General features: G+C 42.7%; 1 protein-coding gene across 1 annotated transcript in view; it reads left to right on the forward strand.

Moving 5' to 3' along the window:
* AUG4 (HAUS augmin-like complex subunit) overlaps positions 1–22,650 on the forward strand; it is a 37,484-nt gene extending 14,834 nt beyond the window's left edge. The window contains exon 13 of the mRNA XM_087677481.1: positions 22,269–22,650. Within this exon, the coding sequence (XP_087533607.1) occupies positions 22,269–22,346 (78 nt within the window). The 3' untranslated portion in view covers positions 22,347–22,650. The remainder of the gene's footprint in view (positions 1–22,268) is intronic.
* The last annotated feature ends 4,255 nt before the right edge of the window (positions 22,651–26,905 follow it).

A 26,905-nucleotide genomic window follows, 5' to 3' on the forward strand; every position in this document is an offset into this window, starting at 1 on the left:
TATGTAAAGAGAGAAAGGGAGAAGGCATTCTAAAGGGGAAAGCAAAAGGAGGTGGGTGTATTTCAGGGGTGAGGTGTGGGCCTATCCTGGCCTTACATATGTTCAGTTTCCCAAATTTGCCTCTTGGCATTCCAACTTTGAGTTGAAGAGGGAAACATCAGGTTCAATGTATTAGAACCAATGGGTAACATCATGTGGTGTCATTTTGGACAAGAAAATTTTCATGTGGAGAAACATGTCAGGGTTTCCTGAGCCATTTCAGAGTTTCGGGCACCTCCAACAGGCATTTTGGTGCGTCTTCCCCTTCTATGCCCTGATTCAGTCACACGTGCAGCAAAACAGCCTTGGCACGATATTCTCTCAAAAGTGTGAAATGGATGTGCCAGCAGCTTGGACTGAAATGGCAGCAGCCAGGTGCAAAAATGATGAAGGAACTCATTAATATAGCAGAAAAACACAGCTATCAGAAACAAAGCTTTGAGGCCATGTTGCAAACCTTGAAGGTGATGAAGCAACAAGACACTAGCCACATGCCCAAATAATGACAAACCAAGATCCCATGCCCAACCAAAGGCTAGGACACACTGATGTTTATCCAAAGTTGGGGTAGCTTGCAAGTGCAATGCCCTAATCATACTGCAACAGCCGGGCCGGCCTCCCAACCAGCCCACTGGATGTGGGGGGGCTCGCCAATTTGTACCCCTTCCCGATCTCTGACCTAGGAGTTTCAGACCACCGGCTGACGACCTATCTCCTCCTAGCAGCCTGGAGGGCTTTGAATTAGGGCCTTACAAAGGCCCTGCCACACGTGGAGCAAGCTACGTAGGAAAGGTGATCTGGGCTGACGTGAAGATCCATCTCAAGGACGGCCTCCACTCACCGCCAAGCCTCGGTCTACAATCTTGAAGACCCTCTTACAATAGGACCTTCCAAGTCTGCCCTCTTGGTGTGAGACCGTGGGCAACTAGCTTGCCTAAGAGGGCCATACTTTGATACTTTGGGTCTATGATCGCAAGCCCTCCCTCTAACCGATGCCGTATGATGGTCGCCCACGCCACCTTCGCCCTGGAATCCCTGGAACCGTCTGACCCAGACCAAAGGAAATTCCACCCTAGGCAGTGAAGTTGCACTACACAACAGGATGAAGAGAAGCACCAACACGAGGCTATGTACTAGGCCGTTGCTAGGAGGACTTGGTTAACCACCAGGGCCCGGCCTGCTAGTGAGAGGCGAGCTGTGCTCCAGTAGATCAGCTTCCTTCGAATAGAATCAAGGACTGGAAGAAACTGCTGGGCAGGAGTGATGTCGAGTCCCACTTGGAACCCTAGGTAACGGACGGTCTGCCCTTTGCTCACCCATCTAAATCTCAGGTGGACGCTTCACTCTGTGCTAGAGTCCGGGTTTGTGATGAAACCAACCGACTTTTTCTAGTTGATTTTCGCTCCCGCTGCAGAACAAAACACCTCAAGAGCTAGCCTCACTCTCTTTAGCATCAACTCATCGTCCTCTATGTAGAGTGCTGTATCATTTGCATATTCTGAGTCTTGTAACTCAGTCTCCTCTCTCACTGGAAGTTGAAGGCCGCATAATCCGCTCACACGTGACCTGAGGAAGTGAGACACCGCCTCTGCAAAGAGTAGGAACAGGTACGGGGCCAGGGGGCAGCCTTGCCGGACCGATCTCTCCAGTTGAAACTCCTCCCCTTGCCTACTGTCTATGAGAACCCTGCTGGTGGCCGATCTGTAAAGTGCGGAGACCCTAGGAATCCAACCCTGGGGAAAACCCAACCTCACCATGGTGCCCTCTAGGAAATCCCAGTCCACCCTGTCATAAGTTTTCTTAAAGTCCAAAAGTAGTATGGCCAGTCTCTGCCCACTATGCCGAGCCCACTCTATCGCCTCAAAGAAGGTGAATACATTGTCTAGGATGCTCCTATCCTAGACAAAGCCTGTCTGTGTGTCATGAATGATGTCTGTAAGGCTGAAGCACGGGGTGTAGTCACCTACCAATCATCTTTGCCAGTGCCTTGTAGGCCATTGACAATAAGGTGATCAGTCTCCACTGGGAAAGCTTCAATTGGTCTCCCCCTTTGGGGAGAAGACTGATAAGGCTTGCCGAAAGACTCCCTGGCATTTGTCCCGAGGTGAAAATCTATTGGAAGGCCATCAGTAAGGGGTGCTTCACCACCTCCCAGTACGTGGTGAATAAGGCCTTAGAGAGGCCATCCTCTCCCGAGCATTTCTGCCTGTCATGTGTGTGGAAAGCCTCCTCCAGCTCCTTCTCTGTGAAGGGGGCTAGGAGGGAGTGTCCCATCTCTGTGACGAAGGATGGCATGTGATCTCGGGCTTGCTGTCTGCAGCGCTGTCCTCTTGCTGAGGCTGTCTCTTGCTGGAAGAGGCGTCTGCAATAATTGGTGGCAATCTCCATCACCTCGTCTAGGCTAGAGCGAATCCTCCCATACTGATCTCAAAGGCTGCGTATCTGCTCTCTTGAGGTGCGGGGCTGGTGTGCCTAAAAGAACTCTCTGCACATCGTGTCCCCCTTCCGTGCCTAGAAGGCTGCTGAGGTGCGGAATGAGAACTCCAAGCGTTTGTCCTCTAGGCCGGTGATGGCTGCTTGTGCGCGCACCTCATGTGCGTGGAGGATGGGATCCTGTGGTGTCTCTTGTAGTAATCTCTGGGTAGTTGCTAGGTCCAGTCGGAGTACTCTCTCCTCCTCCCAGCACTACTACCTGGTTTGTAGGGTTGCCTCTTGGCAGATATTGCTCGACGCGGCTAGGACCTTTGCAACCTCCTCTGCGATTTGGTCCCTCCTGCTCCACTCCCTCGTCCAAATCTGCTCAATCTGCCTCTTCACCTCCTCTCTCGTGTAGATCGAGTCAGGGATCCGATAGGATCGTGTATCTAGGAAAGATGTTGGGGGATCAAGCGTGAGGAGGACCGGGCAGTGATCGGCGGACAGAGTGGTGCTAGCCAACTGCCCTATTTGACCTTCGCGAGAGCATCCCCACTCTCCCACATAGAACCTATCCAATCGCTCTAGCAAGGCTCCACCTAGCCGCTTGTATCCCCACGAGAAGTCCAACAATCTTTCCCTCCTGTGGAACACTAGGTCTCTCCAAGCATTGCGAGCTCCTACTGCGAGTAGGAAGACCTCCCATACTTCCTGCTCCTCCCCAGCCATGCCTTGGTAGTTTCTGCCTCTACTCTGCTGGTCCTCTAAGGCCTCCAGGTTGTTGAAGTCTCCTCCAACAATCCAGGAGTCCACCTCTGGGAGTCTTGTTGCAATCTCCACTTAGAACTTGCTGCGTACCCTAACCTCAGTGGGAGCATAGATATTGAGGACTTCGATGCACGAGTCCCCAATATCCAACCTGACCCATAGAACCCTCCCTGTCATAATCGCCCCATGATCCCATACGCAGGTAGTAAGGCTGAGGCTCGGGCCAATAGAGGTGCATACACCTCCACTCTTGCCGTGGGCACCGATGGCGTATTCCTTGTAGGTGTATGACTTGCTTGGGAGAACCTTCCCTACCTGATGGGCCTGGGCGGGGGTGAACTTGTGCTCCTGGATGTCTATCCGTCCCGCAAGGGCCGGCTGCAACTCCTGCCGAACAATCAACTTCCTGGAACCACGTGCCCCACTGTAGTGGAGACTATTCACATTCCAGGATGCTAGGTGCAGGCTCATGGGGAAACTCTGACTGACCGAACATACATCTGTTCGATGTGGAAGCTGTTGATGAGGAAGAACTACGGGGCATACAAGTACACTTTGTCGCAAGCCTGGACGGCGAATTCCAGTCCCCCATGGTGGCTCTCGGATGGACCATGGGGGTGATAGATGCTCCAGGTGGTACTACCAATGTATCTATCAGCCAAGCAGAGAGTCGCGACTCTGTACACTGGTAGAAATGGGCCGTTTGTGCCAAGGGCCACTCGATCATGTCCATTGGAGCTCTCCATTGTGAAGGGGTACGAAAGATAATGCTCAAGTGTGGGACCTCGGCACCAGTCCACCAGTTAATGTCCATCATGCAACTTGGCCACTGCTGTGCAAACAAAGCTAGTTCTTCTTCTCCAATGGAGATGTGGTCCGCCACTTCACCTCCTCCTCTATCTGTGTCATTGTCCAATCCCCTGAGTGAGAGGATTGAAGGAAAAATGCGTAGTTTGGTCCATCCGGTGGTGCTAGTAGATGGACCTTGCTCCTCCTTGACTTACGCACCACAAAGATCCCCACCTCTAGAGGTAGTGGGAACTCTGCGTGCTCCGCAACTCTCAGGTAAGACCACGGCCCACTGCAGAAGAACTCCTGTGGTAATAGCTGAGCCTGTCTCGAGAAGGTGTGACGTGCAGCAGGGGAAGATGAGCTGGTAGCTGTGTGTGTGTGGGGGGGGGGGGGGATAGGACTGCTTGTGCGAGGAGGATGTGGGCATGTGTGGCTCACCACCTCTTGTGGGAGGGGGGAGGTGGGTCTAGGGGGGATCACTTGTACCGGGTGTGAATTGAGGGGGGTGCTTGGCAGGGGAGGTGGTAGGGGGGAAGAAAATTGAGGGATAGTGGGGTGGTTAGAGGTCCGTGGCGAGTATGGGGGAGGGCTAGTGGCCCTGGAAGGGGGGGGCTGTGGGCTAGGGTCAGTGGGGGATTCATATCTTAAAATTGTTATCCACAACTTCTCAAGATTGAAATAGGGTTCGATATAGCTTCAAATGGTCAAAAAAGTAGCGGGAAAGCCCTAAAGGGTGTGGGAAAGCTCGAAAGGGCCTATTTGTAGAAATACAATGCTCTGCTTACAAAAAGTAGTGGAAAAGCTCGAAAGGGCCTATTTGCAGAAATACAATGCTTTGCTCGCATACGAAATCTCATAGCAATATTAGATTTTTGCTCTGTCTTACATTCCGTGCTTCCACAAGCACTATCTAAGAGAAAGAGTGGAAGAATGGGAGAGCTTCTTACTTTTTGCTTGCTTGCTTGAATTCGTGTTTCTTTTTCACTTCAACTTTCAAAACAAGTCTCTCTCAGTGGTGCTCACGAATCGCATGGTGGGGGGACTTGCTTAAGCTATTGCTCGACACACACACACCATACACATGAGAAAGCTCACTCAAGAATATAAGAAGAGAGATGAAGGCCAAAATGTTTCTTGTTGGTTTCTTATTCTCTTTCACACACAATACAATGTACACAAAGTATAGATAAGATTCAACATAAATGAAAGTGGCCTACTAAGTCAAATAGTGCATAATTGACTATACTAATCAATTGACGCTATAAATATGCCACATGTGGGTAGGTGTAACAAACCAAATATAATAAGTGATAAGTCAGTGGCTATGTGAGGATCACAATGGCCACCGACGTCTTAAGCGTAGACTTGTGGATCCATCTAACCAGGTGGTTCATCATCGATGTTTGCACTTGTTGAGCTTGCCATCTCAATACCCTGAGTTGATCTTGAAAGCTATACCCATATACTTTGCCTTCAATCATATGCCCAATGCCTCTGAGTCACATTGGCTTTTCATTAGCCTTTGAGCTATGTATACGCACCTCTCAACCATGTCTTACTTCGGGTCCTTGAGCTTCTTGGTGGACCATGTCATGACCATCCTCACGTTGCATCTCTCTCACTTATGTATCTTCTTTTCTAGAATCATTGTATTGGATTAGATACTATCTCTTTGAGGTAAGACTTTCCCTTTTTCTTTTTCATATGTTTCCTATCACGGGTTCTGTCATCCATGACCTGAAGGGGGGATCTTTAGCTTTATTTATCCTCATGTGTGAATATATATTATTGTGTGTAAAAGTGCGTGTGTAGGTGTGAATACCTTTTACATCACTTAGCATTAAATAAGGGTCAAAGATGTAGGTGGATATCTCAGTCTATATATTCATGTTCTATTACTTATACTTAACATATCTATCATTATTAATCTTTCAGTTTTGTGTACTTATAAAAGTTCTCTCTCTCTCTCTCTCTCTCTGTCTCTCTCTCTCTCTCTCTCTCTCTCTCTCTCTCTCTCTTTTCACCTCCATGAAGTTCCATCTGCCATAGCTTGCGGGTCACACGTGAGCTCCATACCCAACACATGTAAGAAAGTTGTCTTAACATCCATTTGCACAAACCCTGTATCTTCCTTGACAAACAATGTAAGTACTGTATGAAGGGAGGCCATATTGACTATTGGTGAGAGTATCTCATCAAAGTCAATCCCTTCTCTTGCTTGAATCCCTTGGCCACCAATCTTGTGTTGTAATTAGTCAATGCATTAGATGGAGATAATTTTAACTTGTAGACCCATTTGCACGGCAATGTATGCTTCTTAAGCAAAGAAACTAACTCCTAAGTAGCATTCTTTACCTAAAAATCTGTCTCTCATTGTATAGCCTTTATCCACTTATTATTGTCATCCCTAGTCATAGCATCACTATAGCATGAAGATATTGAGAAACCACTTCTTCAGTTTACACACTTCATTTAGGGTTTTGGAGTGAAAGCCCCAAAAAGGGTTGGCGTCCACATTTTGGCTACTTTTTCAGTGGGTGCCCACACAGTGGTGCGCCACCCTAGACAGCTTATGCCTATAAACAGGTAGTCACTTCATTTATTCTTTACACTCCTACCACCACTCTTTAGTCATTCTTCACTCCTCTTCCTTCGTCATCAGACACCCTTCCCTTCTCTCACCACCCCCTTTCAGTGTTCTCACCCCTTCAGGAGGACATTGCGGTTCGTGGCTTGTGGCTGCCTTTACCCTTTCTCTTCTGTTTCAAGCGTCTTCTTCCAGTATCAAGCCTTGCATTTGGAGCATCTTCCACCTGGCCTCACCATCCTCAGCTTTGCATCAATACCCTTTTCATTTAGGCTCCATCTTTACCTACGTTTTTCATTCTAAAGACCTTCTCCTTGCTTGGTGTCATCATCTCTAGCTTGGTGTCAACATTCTAGCCTCTGGCGATAGTCTACATTATCAAGTGTTAGTGATTTCATTACTTGTCTATCATATGGGCTACTGGGATCTGTGTTTTTGCAGCCTTGCTTCTCCTCCATTACCTGGCATCACTCGTCTGTCATACTAAGGCTACAGGGACTTGTGTTTTTGCGGTCTGGCTCATTCTCCATCATTTGGCGTCATCATTATTCACCTAGCATCAACAACTAGGTTGCTCTCCCTGCGTTTGACAGCTTCGACACTTTGGGATTTGCGTTTTGCTGCCCAAGTCACTTCTCGGCATTAGAGAACTGCGGTTCGATCCTTGGATAGCTGATGATCATCTTTCCATCTCCGATAGCATCAGAGGACTGTGGTTTACTTCCTCGATAGCTATCCTTCACCTTCTAGTGATTATTATGATAACCCACTGCCTGGAGGACTGTGCATTTTACTTCCTTCATTGTGTAGATTTCCCACAGGTGTTGCCGCCTAATTCAAATAGATAGTGCAGCTATCTTTTGAGGTTTCAGGAATGCCACCTCCACAACCCGCGGTTCTATAGTCCACTCCATCGAGAGACAGTGATTGTTGGGCTACCGTCCCCTCGGTAATCTGCTCCTTTGAGAGATAGTGATTGTTCGACACCCTCCATTACTTCGGTTCCACAATCTGCTCCACTAAGAGATAGTGATTGTTGCCTACCCCAAGCTTAGCTTGAGCCTTCCTTTTTCCCACCCTCAACTACTCAGGTTTAAGAGGCCATATTTGGGAGTTCTTCGATATCTTCGATACCCTAGATATCTTCTTCGGCACGACCAGCGGCACTTTCTTCGTCCTCAGATGATTTAGGGTCCGTGATCCATGAGTTTTTAGATTCCCTCTCTTGTAGAGGGGGCTTCAGAGGGGGGATATACTCTCTTTGCCCTTAGAGGGAACTTCTACTTGTTTGGCTTCAGAGGGGGCCCTTGTACCTTTGCCCTTAGGGGGGGCATCTCCTCATCACGAAGTTCATCACCTACCCTTTAATCTTTTGGGATGGCTGTTCTCGAGTAGTCATTTCTCCTATTGATACCCAGGATCTTCAGATATTGCCCAGATTGGGGCATTGGAGGTTTAGCTGTGACTTGGTGATGAGGCCTTCAAATTCCTTCAAGCATGGAGTTACGGAGCTAGTGGCTTCTCTCCCGAGGTGGAGTTAGGTTCTATAGTCATCCCGTCTACTATTCCTTACTACAAGTTACCTTTCAGGTGGAAATTTTGGATCTTCAAGATTCTCTTCTTCTTCATCGTATCTCTCTTCGCTCCTCTTCTTCATCCCTTTTTGGCCTTGAGAGGGGGTGTTGAGAAACTACTTCTTCAGTTTACACACTTTATTCAGGGTTTTGCATTGACAGCCCCAAAAAGAGCTGGTGTCCACATTTTGGTCACTTTTTTAGTGGGCGCCCACATAATGGTGCACCACCCGAGATAGCTTATGCTTATAAATAGGCAATCACTTCATTCATTCTTTACACTCCTACCACCACTCTTCAGTCATTCTTTAACCCCCTTCCTCCGTCATCAGACACCCTTCCATAGTTATTTGGAACGGGGAACAAGAATGGAAACAGGACCCAAAGAATGTCTTGACACTTTGAATATTCAATGTGAGAGAGAGAGAGAGAGAGAGAGAGAGAGAGAGAGAGAGAGAGAGATTAGTGCGTGCACATTAGGTGATGGAGATGGGTGAACATGTGGTGTAAGGAGTGTGATACAAGCATCAAGAAAAAATGTGAAAAAAAGTAAACTTTTGGGGTCAACAAGCTTGAAACGGCCGTTCCAAACAGGGAACGGAAGGAAATGGCCTTGGGAACGGTAGGGAACGTTCCCTGGCCATTTCACCTCTTCCAAGGGTTTGGAACACGTTAGGCCGTTCCTACAAGCCGGAACAGCCGTTCCTTGTTTCTATGCACCCTTCCCTTCTCTCACTTGCCGCTTCCATTGCCCTAACACCCCTTCAGGAGTACATTGTAGTTTGTGGCTTGTGGCTGCCTTCACCCTTCCTCTTCTACTTCAAGCACCCTGTTCTAGCATCAAGCCTTGTGTTTGGAGCATCTTTCACCTAGCATCACCATCCTCTGCTTGGTGTTAGCACCCTTCTCCTTCAGGCTCCACCTTCACCTGCGTTTTCATTTTGGAGGCCTTCTCCTTGCTTGGCGTCAACATCCTAGCCTCTGGTGATAGTCTACATTACGGAGCGCCAGTGATTTCATCACTCATCTATCACAGGGGCTGCTAGGACCTGCATTTTGCAGCTTGGCTTCTCCTCCATCATCTGGCGTCACTCGTTTGTCATAGAGGCTGCAAAGACATGCGTTTTTGCAGCCCAACTCATCCTCCAACATCTGGCGTCATCATTATCTACCTAGTGTTAGCATGTGGGTTGCTCTCCTTGCGTTTGACAGCTCCAACACTCTGGGATTTGTGTTTTGTTGCCCAAGTCACTCCTCGATATGAGAGGATTGCGGTTTTGCTCCGTCGATAGCTGGTGATCATCTTCCACATCGTTCATAGCATCAGAGGACTGTGGTTCGCTCCCTCAATAGCCCATTGCCCGGAGGACTGTGTTTTGCTCCCTTCATTGTGCAAATTTCCCACAAGTGTTGCCACTTGATTGAAACAGGTCAGTGCAGTTATCTTTTGAGCTTTGGCTCCGCTATATCAGCTTTTCTTCTCATAGCATAATCAAATGCATCATCACCGTGCTCTTCTTGTTGGGAATAAAGGGCCATCGTGCCTTTTACATGTGCATGGGTGTGAACACACCCTTAGCACATTGTACTTTCATACATATATCTATCTAAAAACCTAAAGTGGTACACTCGTCATTGTACCGAAAAACGTGTTCACTCTCCACTCTGCTCTCTCGCACTCTCTCTGTCTCTCTCACTGCGCGTAATGACTGTCTGCCTTGATCTCCGTGCCTAATCGATTACTACAAACTGGTATCAGAGTGTAAGGTGCTGCAGATGGTTGTCAGGCTAAGGTAGAAGACTAGAGCTAGCAAGAGACAGCTCAAAGGTGAGCAGGAAAGTCGCAGGCAGGCCTGTGTGTTGGAGAGACAGTCGACTGGTGCAGCAGCTAACAACGACTGCAGGTGACGATTGACCAGCGTGGTCCAGCAGACGACAGGCAGCAGGTGTGAAGCAGTTGACGAGCAGTAACTGGCGTATGTGGTGACTGGGCAGTCCAGCTGACTAGAAAACCAACGTCAGGTTGAAGACCAGCGGGCAGTGACCAGAACAAGGAGCAGGCATGGTAACGATTGCAGCTGCTGACGACGACTGCAGCGGACCAGACGGGATCAGCGGGCGGGCGCTGACGAGTGCGACCAGCGGGCGGCGGCAACTTTGCAGGTGACAGGCTTACGGCGACACCTGGCGGGTCAACGGACCCGTCAGAAATTTTCAGAAAAATTCAATTTTATTTTTCTTTGAAATTGCTTTTACCCACTGATGGGGTTTCGTGCATGTAAGCACAAAATCTCAAATTTGTGCAATTTGGGCCCAGAAAGTTGGGGCTTCGCCAGATTGAGCGCTGTTTGTGAAAAATTGAGGCATTGGCGTTGGAATTGCAAATATTGTGCGCATTTGAAATTAAGGATTTCGCCAAAATTGTTGAAATTTTGCTTATTTGAGTGAAATTTCTCAACATTTGGCCTTGAAATTGGGGCTTTTCCTAGATTTGGGAAATTTGATATAGGACAAGCAAATTTGTCTCAGAAATTGCAAGAATTTGTGACATTTTATCCCCGACATTTGGGGCTTTTCATGTACATGCACAAATTGGGCTGAAATTAACCCAATTTCTTGACATTGAGGCACATTGGACCCCGTGCAATTTGGGGCTTTTGCGATTTGGGCAAAATTTGTGCAGCATTTGGTCATTTTATGTACATGCAAGTTGAATTCCGCGCAATTTGGACATCAACACTTGGTAAAATTTGGGGGTTTTGCTGAAATTTCTTTATTTTGGCAAAATTGGACAATCCTATGCATGACAGAGGAAATGCAGACGTGTGTTTGACGCTTTGAGCACAAAATTTTGGGCCTTTTTGACCATTCGTGTCAAATTTTATGCTCGTAGGTACATGTACAACAGAAATTGCAGCTCAAATTTTGGGATTTCTCATGTAATGTGATACACATGCCCTTGGAACAGCTGTAATCAGTTGGATAATGCTGTAGCACTTGTTTTGGCGCTTTGAAAATTTAATTACAGATCTGAAATCTGTACTTCTGCGTGGTCATTTATTGCTGATTGGTACTTGTTTGTACCTTGGTCACTTGGGTGACAGTTTGGGCTTGCATTTACTGGATTTTGGTCACATTTGGGCTGAAAATCATGGCTGGCAACAATGACAGCAGTAATCTGATGCACATAAAGAAGCTCAAAGGCACACACAATTTTGCAGTTTGGCAAAAGCAATGCTACAATATCATGTTACAAAAGAAGCAGGCAAAGCCGATCAAAACCAAAGGGGCAAAGCCCGCGGACATGGATCAGGATGACTGGGATGAGTTGAATGAGCTTGCACGCTCAACCATAGAGCTATCGATTTTTGATGCCTTGCTGTTCAACATTGAAGGTTTGGATTTTGCATATGCTATATGGACTAGATTGGAAGAACTGTATGCACAGAAGAGTGCTGCAAGCAAAGTGTATTGGCTGAAAAAGCTTATGGATTTGCGTATGAAAGAAGGTACAGCAATGTCTTGAGTGAGTTTAACTTCATTTTCAGCCAGCTGGTTGCCTTGAAGTTCATGATTGATGAGGAATTTAAGGCTACTTTCTTGCTTTGCACTCAACTAGAGAGTTGGGATACATTCAGGACTGCTATGAGCAATTCTAATGTAATCCTTTTTTATGCTGATGTAGAGAGTGCTCTACTTATGGAAGAGATGAATTGGCATAACAATGCATCCAGTAAGTCTTCCAGTGCTTTGCATACTATGGACAGATCACAGCAAAAGGGCAAATATGATGGCAAGGGACGCAGTAAATCACGTGGCAAAGATGTTGAACGTCATCATTGTGGAAAGAAGGGTCACTTTAAATGTGAGTGCTACAAATGGAAGAAAGAGAAAGGAAAAGGCAAGAAGACAGATGATAGTAAGGAAGAGAAGAAGGACAGTCAGCCTAAGAAGAGCAGTGTAAAAATTGAAGAGATGAATGTAGTCACTCATGATAGTGACAGTGGGAGTGATGTACTTTTTGTCTCTTCACATTTTGGTGCACATGCTTTACTTGCAGATACAGATGGTGACATGCATACCTGGATTCTTGATTCAGGTGCTTCCTTTCATGTCACCCCTCATCGTGAGTGGTTTTCCGCCTATACAGGGGTTCGACATGGTGTTGTCCATCTTGGGGACAACTATGCATGTGAGATTGTAGGTATTGACAGTGTGCAATTACAGTTTCAGCATGGCTCTGTCTTTACACTTTAGCATGTACGGCATGTACCTCAGCTCAAGAAGAGCTTGATTAGCACAGGGCAGCTAGATGATGATGGTTTTCATACCACCTTTAGTGATGGAAAATGAAAGATCTGTAAGGGATCTAGGGTTATTGCCAGAGGTTGCAAGAGTGATACTTTGTATCCACTTCATGTATCTAGTGTGCGTAACCATGTTGTTGCCGTGACCGAGCAGCCAAGTGTTTCTTTGTGGCATGGCCGGTTGGGACACATGAGTCAAACATGAATGAAAGCGCTTTCTCATTTGGGTTACTTGCCTTGTCTTCTTATGCTGATTTTGAGCATTGTGATCATTGCATTTATGGCAAACATGCACAAAGGTCTCACAAAAAGTCTCTTTCTTTGAAATCTTCTCTTCTAGAGTTAGTACATTCGGATGTATGTCAAATGCCAGGATTATCTTTAGGGGGAAAGAAATATTTTGTCAGCTTTGTTGATGATGCTACACGGAAAGTATGGGTTTATTCTATTCGTAGCAAGGATGAAGTGCTTGACAAGTTTAAAATTTTTTTGGCATTGGCTGAAAATCAGACAGATGAGACACTTAAGTGTCTTTGCTTTGACAATGGTGGGGAATATGTATCCAAGGCCTTTCAGGCATTTTGTGACAGCAAAGGGATAAAGAGGGAGCTCACTGCCCCTCATAATCCATCCCAAAATGGAGTTGCAGAGCGTATGAATCGGACCATACAGGATAAGGTTTGTACGATGTTGTCTCATGTTGCATTACCCCATGGTTTTTAGGCAGAGGCTGTTATGACAGCCGTTCACTTGATTAATCAGTCAACATGACATACTCAGCCACATTAATTGCACCACAGTTCCCCAAAAAGCGTGGTCGGGCAAGCCACCTTCATATGCTCATCTAAAAGTGTTTGGTTGCGAGGTTTTTGTGCACATTCGTGAAGAAAAACGTAACAAACTTGAGCCAAAGTCTTGTAAATACATTTTCCTAGGATATGGTGATGAGGGTGAAATGGGTTATAAATTGTGGGGTCCCGAGAAAAGGAAAGTAGTACACAGCAATGACGTTATCTTCCGGGAAGATCGCATGCATAAACAACCCGAAAAGATTGAGGAGGTTCGTAGGGTTGTATTCCGGGAAGAAATACCTTTTGGACAGCAAAATGTGTCCGCTGTACAGCAGCAAATACCTGCTGTAAATGAATCTGTAAATGCAGGAAATGATGTTGGAAAAGATCAGCCAGCTATTGCCCATGAAAATGAGCCATTACATGTGCAGGAACAGCCAGGACAGCAAGCTGTTAATGCTGATTTGCAGGTTGAAATGCCAGGACAGCATGCTGAAAATGGAAATTTGCTGGAACAGCCAGCGAACAATGACCATTGGGTTAGGAGATCGTCTAGGGCTACTAGACAACCTGACAGGTTTGTTCCTGGTGCAATTAATGTGGCTGAGTATGTCATGTTGACAGGCTGTGGTGAACCGTCTTGCTTCAAGGAAGCAGTGGATAGACAGGACAACAAGAAATGGTATAAAGCCATGATGTCAGAGATGGAATCTCTTGAAAAAAATGGCACTTGGGACTTGGCACAATTGTCTAAAGGGCAGAAAACTCTTTCATGCAAATGGGTTTACAAGATGGTCACTTTTGATTCCTCATCAAAGTACAAAGCAAGATTGGTTGCAAAGGGGTACAAGTAAGAGCATGGAATTAACTTTGATGAGATTTTCTCTCCTGTAGTCAAGATGACTACATTGAGAACCATTTTGGGCTTGGTTGCAGTTAAGGATATGGAGCTCATACAGATGGATGTAAAGACTGTGTTTTTACATGGTGATCTGCATGAAGACATATATATGCAGCAGCCTGAAGGGTTTGTTGAACAAGGGAAGCTAAAAATGGCATGTAAACTCAAAAGGAGTTTGTATGGGCTGAAACAAGCACCAAGAGAATGGTATTATAAGCTTGATACATTCATGCAGTCCCAAGGTTTTCATAGAAGTCAAGTGGATCACTGCTTGTACACCAAGAAGGCAGCAGATGGCAGCTTGATTATCTTGGTTTTGTATGTTGATAACATGCTGATTGCTGGCAGGGATACTCATGCCTTGGATTCATTGACGCAAAGTCTTCATGGCAGCTTTGACATGAAGGATCTGGGTGATGCAAATCACATTCTTGGCATGCGGATACTCAGAGATAGATCGAAAGGCTTACTCTATCTATCTCAGCAGGAGTATATCTCAAAAGTTTTGCAGCGTTTCAACGTGGAGGGGGGGGGGGGGGGGAAACAATTGGGGTTCCATTGCCTCCATATGTGAAACTCAGTGTAGAGGACAGCCCTACATCTGATGATGAGAAGGCTAAAATGGCTAAGATACCATATGCTTCAGCTGTTGGCAGTTTGATGTATGCTATGGTTGCTACACGTCCTGACATTGCCTTTGCAGTGGGAGTGGTTAGCAGATACATGGCAACCCCTGGCAAGAAGCATTGGGATGTAGTGAAAGGTATTATGAGATACCTCAAAGGCACAAAGGAGTTGTGCATCTGCTTTGGAAAGTAGAAGGCATCTGTTGTTGGCTTTATGGATGCAGACTATGCTGGTCATGCGGACTGCAGGAAGTCCACTTCTGGGTATGTGTTTACTTTCACAGGAGGAGTAGTCTCTTGGATCTCCAGGCTACAAAAGTGTGTTGCATTGTCTACTACAAAGGCAGAGTATGTGGCTGCCACTGAGGCATACAAGGAGGCTTTATGGCTTTCACGTCTGGTGGGAAAACTTGGCATCTTAGAGTTACTTGTTCTCCATTGTGATAGTCAGAGTGCTATCATGCTAGCACGGAATCCTGTCTTTCATTCAAAGACAAAGCATATACAGGTGAAGTACCACTTCATTAGAGATGTACTTGAGAGCAAGAGCATTGAGCTTGTCAAAGTGCATACAGATGATAATCCTGCAGACCTTCTCACGAAGGGTCTTTCAGCAGAGCGGTTTGCTCATTGCCAACAGACAAATGATGGGAGTTGGATAGATATATTTATTTTAGCTTTGTATATACCTAGACTTAGTTGATTGTTTTCTCCTCTTAAGGCACATTGCCTTTAGGTGGGAAGTTGTTGGGAATAAAGGGCCATTGTGCCTTTTATATGTGCACAGGTGTGAACACGCCCTTAGCACATTGTACTTGTACTTTCATACATATATCTATCTAAAAACCTAAAGTGGTACACTCGCCATTGTACCAAAAAACGTGTTCACTCTCCACTCTGCTCTCTCGCATTCTCTCTGTCTCTCTCATTGTTCGTAACAACTGTCTGCCTCGATCTCCGTGCCTAATCGATTACTACACTTATTGTGTTTTTGAAATTCTCTTCTTTCTTGGTGTTTGCCGTACACACATTGTGTTACTCCCCGCAAACCCTATTCTCTCTGCTTTGTTGCTTATTTTAACATGGTATCAAAGCATGCTTGCTATTTTTGACAAAAGGCTCACTACAATCTCTAACCATGGCATAGTCAAGAGATAGCATATATCTCTCTCGTGGTTTGGAAAATCGTGTAGTGTCTTAAAATTGGCTCAAGTGAGGCCCTGGCTGTCCCAATTGTCTATAACGCTAAATGTGAGATTGCCCACCTACTTGTGGTACTCCCACCTCAATATTTCCTGGCTGTCCAAGGCTCAAGCCCTACTTCAAGTGAGATAGATCATACAGTTTGCTTATGTGGTGGTTGTTCAATGTCCATCCTCCTAGAATACGACCTTGCATATCTCAGCTGACTTGAGAGGCTGCTTATGCATTTTGTCCTTATGAAAGATAATGTCACGATTACGTATTGCCTTCTTAGTTTCAAGATCCCAAACATGGTAGTCCATCTCACCTAAATCACCATTTCTAAGAAAGATGCACTTCGTGGATTTAGGATGAAGCTTGTTTTGCTTGTCCTTTAAGATATGCATGCATACCTCACAACCAAACATCTACAAGTGGTCATAGAAAGGTCTTTAACATTATAAACCCGCAAAGAGTACAATCTGCCACAATTTGGCCCTTTAGGAATCATGAGAGACCCTTTGATTATCTTCCATACATTATCACAAAAAATGACACGATAACCATAATCATCTCGTTATCCAATCAGTAGTGCTTATAAAATTTTCTTAAATATAAAGAAAGAACCATTGGCCAAAGATAAGTGTACATCTCCAATACCAATAACTGCAAGCAAAGTTATTGCCTAAACGGATGCATCCCTTTCTACCACCTTTATATTTGACAAACCACCCCTTATGTGAAGTAACATGAAATGATGCACCAAAGTCAAGTGTTCAATCTTGACACATCCCATCATCCGTAGCAACCAAGAATGCATCTTGAAATGAAAAGATATAGATATCATCCTTTATTGGTTGGTCCTATTTTCACTTTTCCATTTGAAACAATCCTTCTTTATGTGACTCTTCTTAATGGTAGTATTTCACATCCTTTTCTATTGTGTGACGTGCTCTTGGAGTTTTGTCACGGTACTTTTCCCTTGCATTAGATCTCCCTCCAACTAGAAGTATACTACTAGAACTCTTAGTACATACATTGTTTTTCTTGTTCAATTCTTTAGTGATGATGAGTAAGTTGCTTTGCATATTTGCACCCGTCAAACCACTAGGATGTGTAGAGTTACATATAGCAATCTTGAAAGTATCCCAACTCTCAGGTAGAGTAGCAAGTAAAAACATGGCTTTCATTGAATCACTAAAGGTGATCTTTTGCGTTGTTAGTTGACTAAAAATGGTATTAAATTCATTGAGATGATTGGATGTAGAAGTGTGAAGGTCAATGAGTTTCTTCAACCAGTGCACTTGTGAAGCAACACTTTCTTTCTTACACAATTATATAGCTTTTTTCGTATCTCAAATGCACCACTTTTCATATCCTTAACATTACAATGCATAAATTTAGAGAGTGCCCAATATGATGGTAGAGCGTGTAATCTCATCCATCTCGTTCCATTTCATGTCCTTAGGCTTTAGACCCCATAATTTGATTGGCTTATTGCCTCCTTTGAACCAGTACATTATATATCTCCTCTCTCTTATATGAAAGGTGTATACCATCAAGCTTTTCAATATGAAATAGTGTATTTTTTAAAGACGAAGAGAAAGACATAGTTAATAGCATTGTATGCAAAATACCAAGCACCAAGAAATTGTCAATTGCAAGACTAAAAAGATCACCAAATTCCAAAACCAAGTGCTTACCACAATGGCCAACCAATGGCAAAGTTAATATTAAAACAGCCCAAGCATTTAGTTTTTTTGCAAACTTTTCTTGCAATTTTCTAGTTGTTTATTTCAAGCAAAACAATTTCCAACACAACACATGTATCTTTGTTTTGCAATGTGAAAATGGTTTTAGCTTGTTTGACCTTAATCCAAATGTTTTATAGATGGGGTTAAACAAAAATAAAACTTAGGCTATATAGCTTCCAAAATATGAAAAAACATAGAGAAATAATATGAACATCTTGACTCATCAAAATGCATCAAAATACACCATTTTCATGAATAATAGCCTCTTGGAGCAGTCATATACACTATACAACCCATAGAGATCATGATCTCAACAAAACGTCAACTCTTTCATCACGAGGATTTGAAATTTTGATGCTTTGCATAGCGTTTGATTCGAAGTTAATCAAATGTGCAAATGTTACTTGCACATGTGATGTGCAAGTCAATTATTTGACAATGTGGGACTTGGGACCCCAAGATATTAGATTGTGCGGAAGGCAAAAGTTATAACAAGCTGTACTAGATAGGTATTATGTGGTACCTACTGTCAGAAATTGGCTTAGATCACTTTATCAGCCATAAGTTTCAGTGGTGATACAAGAGACTTGATGCTAGTCTAGGGGCTAATGAGTGCTATTGGTTGGTTAGGTTATTTTTTAGAGCAAGGAATAATTATTTAATCAATTTACAGAATGGATATTCTGAAAATTAATTTAATAATGTTAGAAAATGGATTAGGAAGGCTACCACTTAGCAAAACTTACCCATGCAAGTGGGGAGAAGGTTGTTGGAGGCTAGAGAGAGCCCATTCTAGCTTGACATTGAGAGAGAGGAAGGAGAGTTTGCCATAGCTGCAATAGGGCATTCTAGGTCCATTGCAGCCAGAGGAGAAGACCCAATAGGAGCTGGTGACCCACCCAGGAGGGTCTACATCAGCTAGTGATAGCCCATTTTTGATTCCTAGATAGTAGGTGACAGTGGCCAATGCACTTGGGAACAAGGTTGCAAACTGATTTGATCAGTTTCTCGTGAGATGAAACTGTGAAATCTCTCTCTACAGCATTCTCTCATCCTCTAGTCATTTTTCATTTCACCTTAGCAAATTCCAGTAGTTCCAGCCATCTTGAAAAGTGTGCTTAGATTTGAGGGCCTATGATATGAATTTCAGCTATTGAAATTGAGGAATTTTAAGTTTTAGGAGATTCAAGAGGCCAATTGGCCAATAGTGATATGGGGTTGAATTTGTCACCCAAGGAGTATGGTGAAGGCTAATTTTCTGAGCAAACCCAGGGGCAAATTGGTTTGAAGGCTTGCTGGTCATTTGTGATGGCAAGAGTCTAGAGGCGTTTGGAGAGCGAAGGAGATTCAAAGAATCTTAGTGTATTTCATCCGATTTGCAATAAAAGATAAAGAAATTTTGTAAAGGGGCACCGGTTTTGGGGCTAATAGATTGTCCATTGTCCAAGATTAAGTGGCAAAATTGAAATTGTATTCAGCTTCAACTGAGCAATTACAATAAGGATGTCTTCTTACAGTGAGTTGAGATCAAGTGGTGATGATGCATCTCAATTTGAAAATGCACATAATGCAGGGGAAATGCAATACCTAATCTTGGAACAAGCTCATAGCATGGACAAGAAGAAGAAAATGTGGGTGGTGACCAAGAAGTGGGGTCCGTCTAGGCCACAAGATGCTGGTGATTAGCAAGGAGGAGAAGAATATGATGACTAGTTTAAGGCTCGTTTGAGGATAGCAGTAGACATCTTTGCCTAGTTGGCTAAGGATCCATAGGTTGAGAGATTTTTGAATTCTCCAAAGAAGGATAGAAAGGGCAAGGAGTTGTTACCCTCAAAGGCTTTGGGATAGCAAGAAGCTTTGAAAGAGTAGCCATTGTAGCCTCAAGATGCACCAAAGGCTGGAGCAAAAGCAATTATGGTAGTGGGGCAAGATATACAAATGAAAGACCATCTTGATAGATGGGTTTTGGATAGCAGGGCATGCATGCAAGTATGGGGCAGCCAAGATGGTTTGATGGTGGTACTATTTTTCATGCTATGGTGGATCAAGGATGCATACAGGGATGTATGGCACAACTCCTTGTGGCATACAACAACCAATGCATGTAATGCAAATGTATCTAGATATAGGTGGTGGTATGCACAACCTCATGTATGGTAGCATTGTCATGATGCTTGGGGCACAAAGTGGTATGTATGGTAATGCATCTGCACCCCTTGGTGCTTATGGGGTTCAATGGATGAATGCTAGTCGTGCAAATGCTTCTTATGGTGCTGGTTATGATGCAAACGTAGCAAGTGCACCGTTTTTGCAGCAGCCACTTTATGATAACTTGACTCCCAAAGAGGTAGCAAAGGACTCTGATGAGGGTGGAAAAGCGGTGACGTTTGAGGCCTTCAATGGTGCACAAGATAGGCTGAAAGCTTTGACTTTCATTTAGAGTTGGATGCAGTCTACTTAGGAAGCAACTTCATCGAGTCCTCTAAGATTTGGAAGGCAATCACATTATTGAAAGGAAATGCATTGCAATGGTGTTCCACACTCTTAATGCAAAGTAGAGCACTGTCAACATGGGTACAATTTAAGTGAATGTTTGATTCAAGTTGGTTGACAAGCACTCTTGAGGTGGACATTATGATAGCTTGGAATAAGCTAGATGCAGCTGAATGCAAGAATGTATAGTATAACAATAAGTTTTGGGATTTTTTTGGAAAAGTGTGTTAGTGTGCCCTTGTCCTTTTACTCAAGTTCTTGTTGACTCCATCATTAAGCTTTCCACCAGATCTGTTGCTGAGGTGAGCAGGTTCTTTGTGTGACTGAAAAGTATGCTAAACACTTGAGAAATGGCATGGAATACTGCATATATCCCACCTAGACTAGGTAGTATTCCTGGAGTATGTTGTGAATTGATGAAGAGAGAGTGGTTTCACACAAAATGAGAAGAATGTGACCTTTGTATTCATTGCTGCCATAGTGATACAAATTGCATCTTGTATAGTTGATGCTAAGGTTTGACTTCCTTGCCTTTATCAGTTCACAGCAGATTTTGTTGGGTGAGTGCATTGTCACGACAGTTTGGTAACACCTCTCTGTGCTGAAATTTTCAGTTCTCATAGCTGTGTCTGAGTAAGCAGTCTGAAAACTTTTGTGGTTTATTGTGTACTGCAGTCCTGGGTATGTGAGAGGTCTGTGACAGTTTGGTCACAGTACCTGTACTAGAGTGCATTGCGCCCACAGTTGCTAGTTGTATGCACTCAGTTTATTGGTGGCTGTGTTCTCTGAGCTGTCCTTTTTTCTTTGGTGGGCTGTGGGGAAGAATCTCTGTTAAATATCAAAGGAATTGAAAAAAAACATCCCATACTCAGTTCTCTAAAGCTCTCTTCAACAGAGAAGCTTCCCTCTCACTGCAGACATCCAATTTCCAATAACAGTAACCTCTTATTTTGAACTAGCAGATTCTTTGCTCTTTTTTTTGACAGTGCACTGAATGTCATCAATTATCATTCAGCAATTACTCTTGCTAAAACTTGAAAGCCTAACCTGGTCTAGTCTGTGTGGAGAAATGCAAAAAGGGAACCTTTTCTTACCTTGCAAGCAAATTACTAGTGATTAAGTTGGAATGACAATGTGAGGCTGAAGCTCTTTAGGCAGGAAGCAGATGAAGATGCCTTGGACTTGAGCGATGAGTAGCCCAGTTAAGCTGCCTTAAGAGCATGGACAATAGGTAACCAAGGGCAGACATGAAGCCATTTTCTCTCTTTCATCAGAGGTGGTTGTTCCAATTATATGTGCTGCCTTAGAATATGACAGAAGTGTAATGAAGGGTAGACATGAACCTGTATGTCCATCTTTTTTTTGTCCCAAGATAGACAGATGCCTGAAGACCCACAAGGGGGGTGTGCTTACCTCCAAATAGTAGCTGAGAGAGCAGGCAAGAGACGTTGGCATCGCTCATATGCACAGATAGGATAGCTTGCAGCTGAATGAACGGTAGAGCTTGGTCACATTGGGATCTTCCTCCTTGGTGACCCTAGCAAGAAGGATGACCGAGTGTTTGAGTGGGCAATAGTTTGGACTTTCACAAACACACCATGTGAACATAGGTGTCCAACCAAGTGATGCACTTAGCAAGACTTGAATCCACAACCTCACGATCAGGAGTCCAAGGTTCAACTGCTAGGCCATTACCTTTGGGAATATTCTTACTAGTCTTGTGCCACACAGTAAAGATGCAATGCAGTTGTGCATCAAGCTGTCCGTGTGTCAGATATTCATCACCGATGTCGTGTTGTGATAAGTGGTTGATACTTCTCTTTAACCTTCACCATTGAACAAAAAAAGCTGTGATAAGTGGTTGGTACTTATCTTTAACCTTTATCGTTGAAAAAGAAAGCTGTATTGATGTCTTCAAAAAGCCAGAATGCCTATCAAAGAATTACTGTATGCCCTTATGTCATCGTGAGTGCTAAAAAGAGGGAGGAGAAAATGCAGTAATGAACAGTAAAGCTGCTCCATGCCTGTTTTGCTTTCAGAAACTTGAGGGTATACAATGGACTATTCGGCAAGTGGAGATGGACCTGAATAACCCTGATGAGCACTCCACTTTGTAGATGTTGCATGGATTCCATCCAAAGCCACAGTCTGTTATTGGCATGCCTTGGAGTTATGTGCAGGAAGTCTCTTGTTATTTGTACAAAATATCTTGAGCTGGACCAAATGTTTTGATGTATTTATCATTGTGTCTGCAAATGAGTTTGTCATGCTTCAATCTCTGATCTGTCTCCAAGTGTTGGCCTGCCCCCCAAGGTCTTAGTGGTGAGGGGGGCAAATCAAAATTTATATTTCCAGATAGTAAAACATTCCAAAAGAATCAAAAGGTTTAATTGCTTTTGGCTTTTGCACTTATTTTATTAATGCACTCCCGGGTTCAAACCCCCCTTTTTCTATACATGTACTAAATGGCCATGTGGAATCTAAGAGTTGAACCCAGGACCTTTTGGTAACCACGTGTTACAACCGAACCAACTAAGCTACACCTGTTTTTTCTGAGCAACAACGCGCATACGCGCATGCACACACCACTCACACATGCTCTCTCTCTCTCTCTCTCTCTCTCTCTCTCTCTCTGTCTTTATTTCAGGCATTCTCATGATACATGTCCTTGACAAATTGCATCGATACATAGTACCACTATTAACTTTTTATTACAAAAGGTCACTTGCTCTTGATTGTACCTTTTTCACACTTCACATTAATCTACCTATTTGCATAAGTGCTCATACATATAAATAGGTGTCTGAATATTTCTTATTATTTAGTGATTGACATGCTTACATACACATTGTTAATTGCATATTCTTCCATACATATGCACACATTGATCCATGCATACATATGTATATATATATCCATGCATGTACATATATGCTCATACATGATATGATCAAATGTAGATATGGTTGTACATTTATGTTCGATTCATATGTCCACATACACGTGTAGATATATCTTATTGCATGCATTCAATATTACATGACTAACAAAAAAAATACAATATGCATGTGCATGCACAAGTAAGCTAAGTCATGATTTATTCACATTGGTTCACATACATAGGTATGCCTCATTCAGCCAATAAGTAATAATGTCTCTATGGAGATTGAACAACCTTGTACATTCATGAGTGAATGGGTGGCTTGCCTCTTTGAACCACCAAACATAGATTGTACTAAAGCTCCAAGGACCTTGTGTATAGGGGATACTTAAAACTTGTATCCTGATAAACACATGGTTTTGTGCATCATAAACTAGCATAACATGTTCGTTAAAACAAAGTATCCACCATTAGCACATCAATATATATCCACATTCAATCCCTTATTTACTAAAGAAGGCCAAACTCATAGGAATGCCAAAATATCCAAGCTTAGATCACATATGGTAGGAGATTCATAAAGCTCTTCAAATATAAACTTGTGAATTTATATGGTAGATTATTGCTTTTTGTTGAGCCATATATTTAAGGTTCAAATTGTGAAATCTTAAAGTTTAAACACAAATCCCATGTTGAATTTGATTTATAGGTATATTGATATTTGTCTCCCTTTTCATGTAGTAAGTAGTCTCATATATGTTAGATTTAGGGTTGCACAAATGCACACACTTAACTTATAGAAGTTTGAGAGTATCCAAAAGAAGGTGAACTAAGAAGTATCGAAGTTGAAGATTTACAAGACTCAGTTGATCTTAGAGTGATGGTATACATGAAAAGTATGGGTGGAAAAGCTTCCTAGTGAGAGAAAGAAGTGTCTCGGTGGTCTTGAGTATGTTCACGCATATCACTATCAAAACATGGTAACAAATCCACCTTGGGAGTGATATGATGAACAAGAGTCGGTACTCATGTATAGGGTATTAAGCTTGGAAGACTATGATTAATCCACAAAGGAGAGTAAGCTCCAAGCTGTGTATGAAAAGCTTCAAACTTCTCATAATGCAATGCCTTTATTAAAAGATCTATAAGGACATATTTGTGTTGGCATAGTCTAAGTTGGTGTTTTTTGCAAAGTCTTTGACACAATGATAATGCATCACAATGTTCTTAGGACAAGCATGGAACACTAAGCTTCATTGACAATGTATGATGACTGTTAGTCAAGATGGTGGTGGCAGACAACTATCCAATACCCAAATTAGACAAAAGGGTTTTGACTAAACACACTCAATTGGAGTAAAAGCAACCTCATCACAACTAGAAGTGGTCATAGTGGATTGATTGCTTCCCGCATCAGAACCATGATATGGATATGAGCTGCTAAGTATAAAGCAAACACCACTTGTGGATACACTAGTGCCATAATAACTAGCCTATTCACAAATTGAAAAAGTGGGAATAATCCCCCTTGGGATAAAACAACCTAGGGTGTACTCAAGTACTACTTAAATCGTGAAAAACACACTTCATTGCTTGCCAATGCTTGGTGCCTAGGTTATGTATAAACTAGCTCATTTGTGAATCTATGAATTGAATATGAGGCTTTGTAATGCATGCATAAATCAAGCATCCAATAGCTTGTTGATAGAGAAATATTTCAAAGTAGTCTTTGACATTATGAAGGCTTAACTTCAAACATGCATTTATTGCAACAATGTCTCAACATACTTCCTTTTGCATAAAGCAATGCCTCCATCCTAGTGCCCAAATTAAATGTCCAAATAATGATGTAATATGACCAAATTTGACATGCCAAAAGAAATTTTCAAATTCTCCTTACAGTCAATAATGTGTTTCATTAGGAATACTGAGTACTATGCCATCGAAATTAATTAGAATGATTAGAGATATATCACTTTCATGTTTGAAAATACAAGGCGCTCCTAATTGTACTATACAAAAAACAACGTGGAGTCAAGTGTGTATATGTTTTTTGATACCAAGCACAAGATGCTTGTTTTAGACCATACAATGCTTTCTTCAATTTGTACACTTTGCTTTTGTCCTTTTTGAATGAAACCACAACATTGAAATACATAGACTTCCTCATGTAAATCACCATTTAAATATGAAATTTTAATGTACAATTGGTATATAATGCACAAATGTAATGATAATAAATGCTATGAATTATCGCCACATGACAAGTAGAAGCAGATGTCCCATAATAGTCAACACTTTTTTGCTAAGCATAACCCTCTACCACAAGCCTAGCCCATGCAAAATCAACACTGCTATTGGGGTTATGTATCTTGTGAACTTCACTTAGTATACATGGCATTTCTTCCAGAAGGCAAGTCACACAAGAACCAATTGCCCTTTTGACAATTGTAGTTAGATTGTGGCATAGTTGGATTGCATAGTAACCAGTCAAAATTTTAAAGTTTGTGTCTCTTTAAAAAAAACAAGCTCATCCTCATCATGCACACTGGAAATAACCAATGCATAATAATCAAATGAATAAGAACTAAGTGCAATTCTTGACAATTGTAGTATGTGCATAGTCTAGCATACTTAGATTGTATAGTAACCATCCAATTTTTTGAATTTTTTGCTTCCTTAAAGGAAACAAGCTTATCCTCATTCACACATGAGAAATAACCAATGCACAACAATTTGATAACCAGACAAAGGTGCATCCAATTGCCATTACATAATATTTGTACAAGCCATTTTGGCATAATCCTAAACTCCTCAATCTTTTCTCTCTCATCAATAAGCACATCAACTACATTTGCATTAGAAATAGGCTAATCCTTGGACTCATTAGAAACTTGCAATTGTTGAAAAACTACCTCAATTGGTGCTATCTTTGACTACCCACCATTGAAAAGAGGTAACAAATTGTCATACATGTCCTATAAGTATATATTTGTCTCCCTAGTATCTAAAAGGAAAGGTTGCAAGTCATCTTCCATAAAAATGACATTATGATTGACCATAACACACTTGGTTTGTGGATAATAACTAGTAACTTTAAAATTTAGAATTGCAACCAATAAATATACATTTCACAACTTTGTCATCCAATTTTTTGCAATGTTGGACATGCATAATACATAAGCCTAGCAACTAAAATTACACAAGTGAAAAGTGGATTTCTTTTTGCTATGCCGAGCCTCATATGGAGTGACAGGCTAGAAACCATGTGGTAAGCTTAACTTTTGATTATACATTGGGCCATTTTATTAGTAATCTATTCTTTCTCTCAGCTAGACCATTTTTTGAGGTGTATATGATAGTGTATATTTTTAAAACTTCCATGTTCAATCAACCAAAAATGCATTAAACTCTTTACACATATACTCCTCTCTTCAATTAGAATGCATAGTGCTCACTTCATATCATGAAAAATTCTTAGCTATATAGATAGACTATTTAAAGCACAAAACTCTTTAGACTTAGCTTTCAAAGGATACATCTATGCATGCATATTAAAAGTCATAGAGTATGTGTTATTGCTAACACAATAATGTTTGGATTGGGGCACAAACATCATTGTGTACAAGCTATTGGTAGCAAATAGCTCTCACTAAATCATCTTTTGGAAAGGAAGCACACCATATTTTACCTAGTACATAGCTTTCACAAATATGTTTTATAGGTGCCTCAATAAGAGAGGTATGTACAAGTATATGAAAGCATGAAATTATTGCTAGTACAATAGTCAACACA

The sequence above is a fragment of the Lygodium microphyllum genome, chromosome 5 (genome assembly GCF_053477565.2).
Source record: "Lygodium microphyllum isolate KBCC chromosome 5, Lygodium_microphyllum_v1.1.10, whole genome shotgun sequence".
Taxonomy (NCBI): domain Eukaryota; kingdom Viridiplantae; phylum Streptophyta; class Polypodiopsida; order Schizaeales; family Lygodiaceae; genus Lygodium; species Lygodium microphyllum.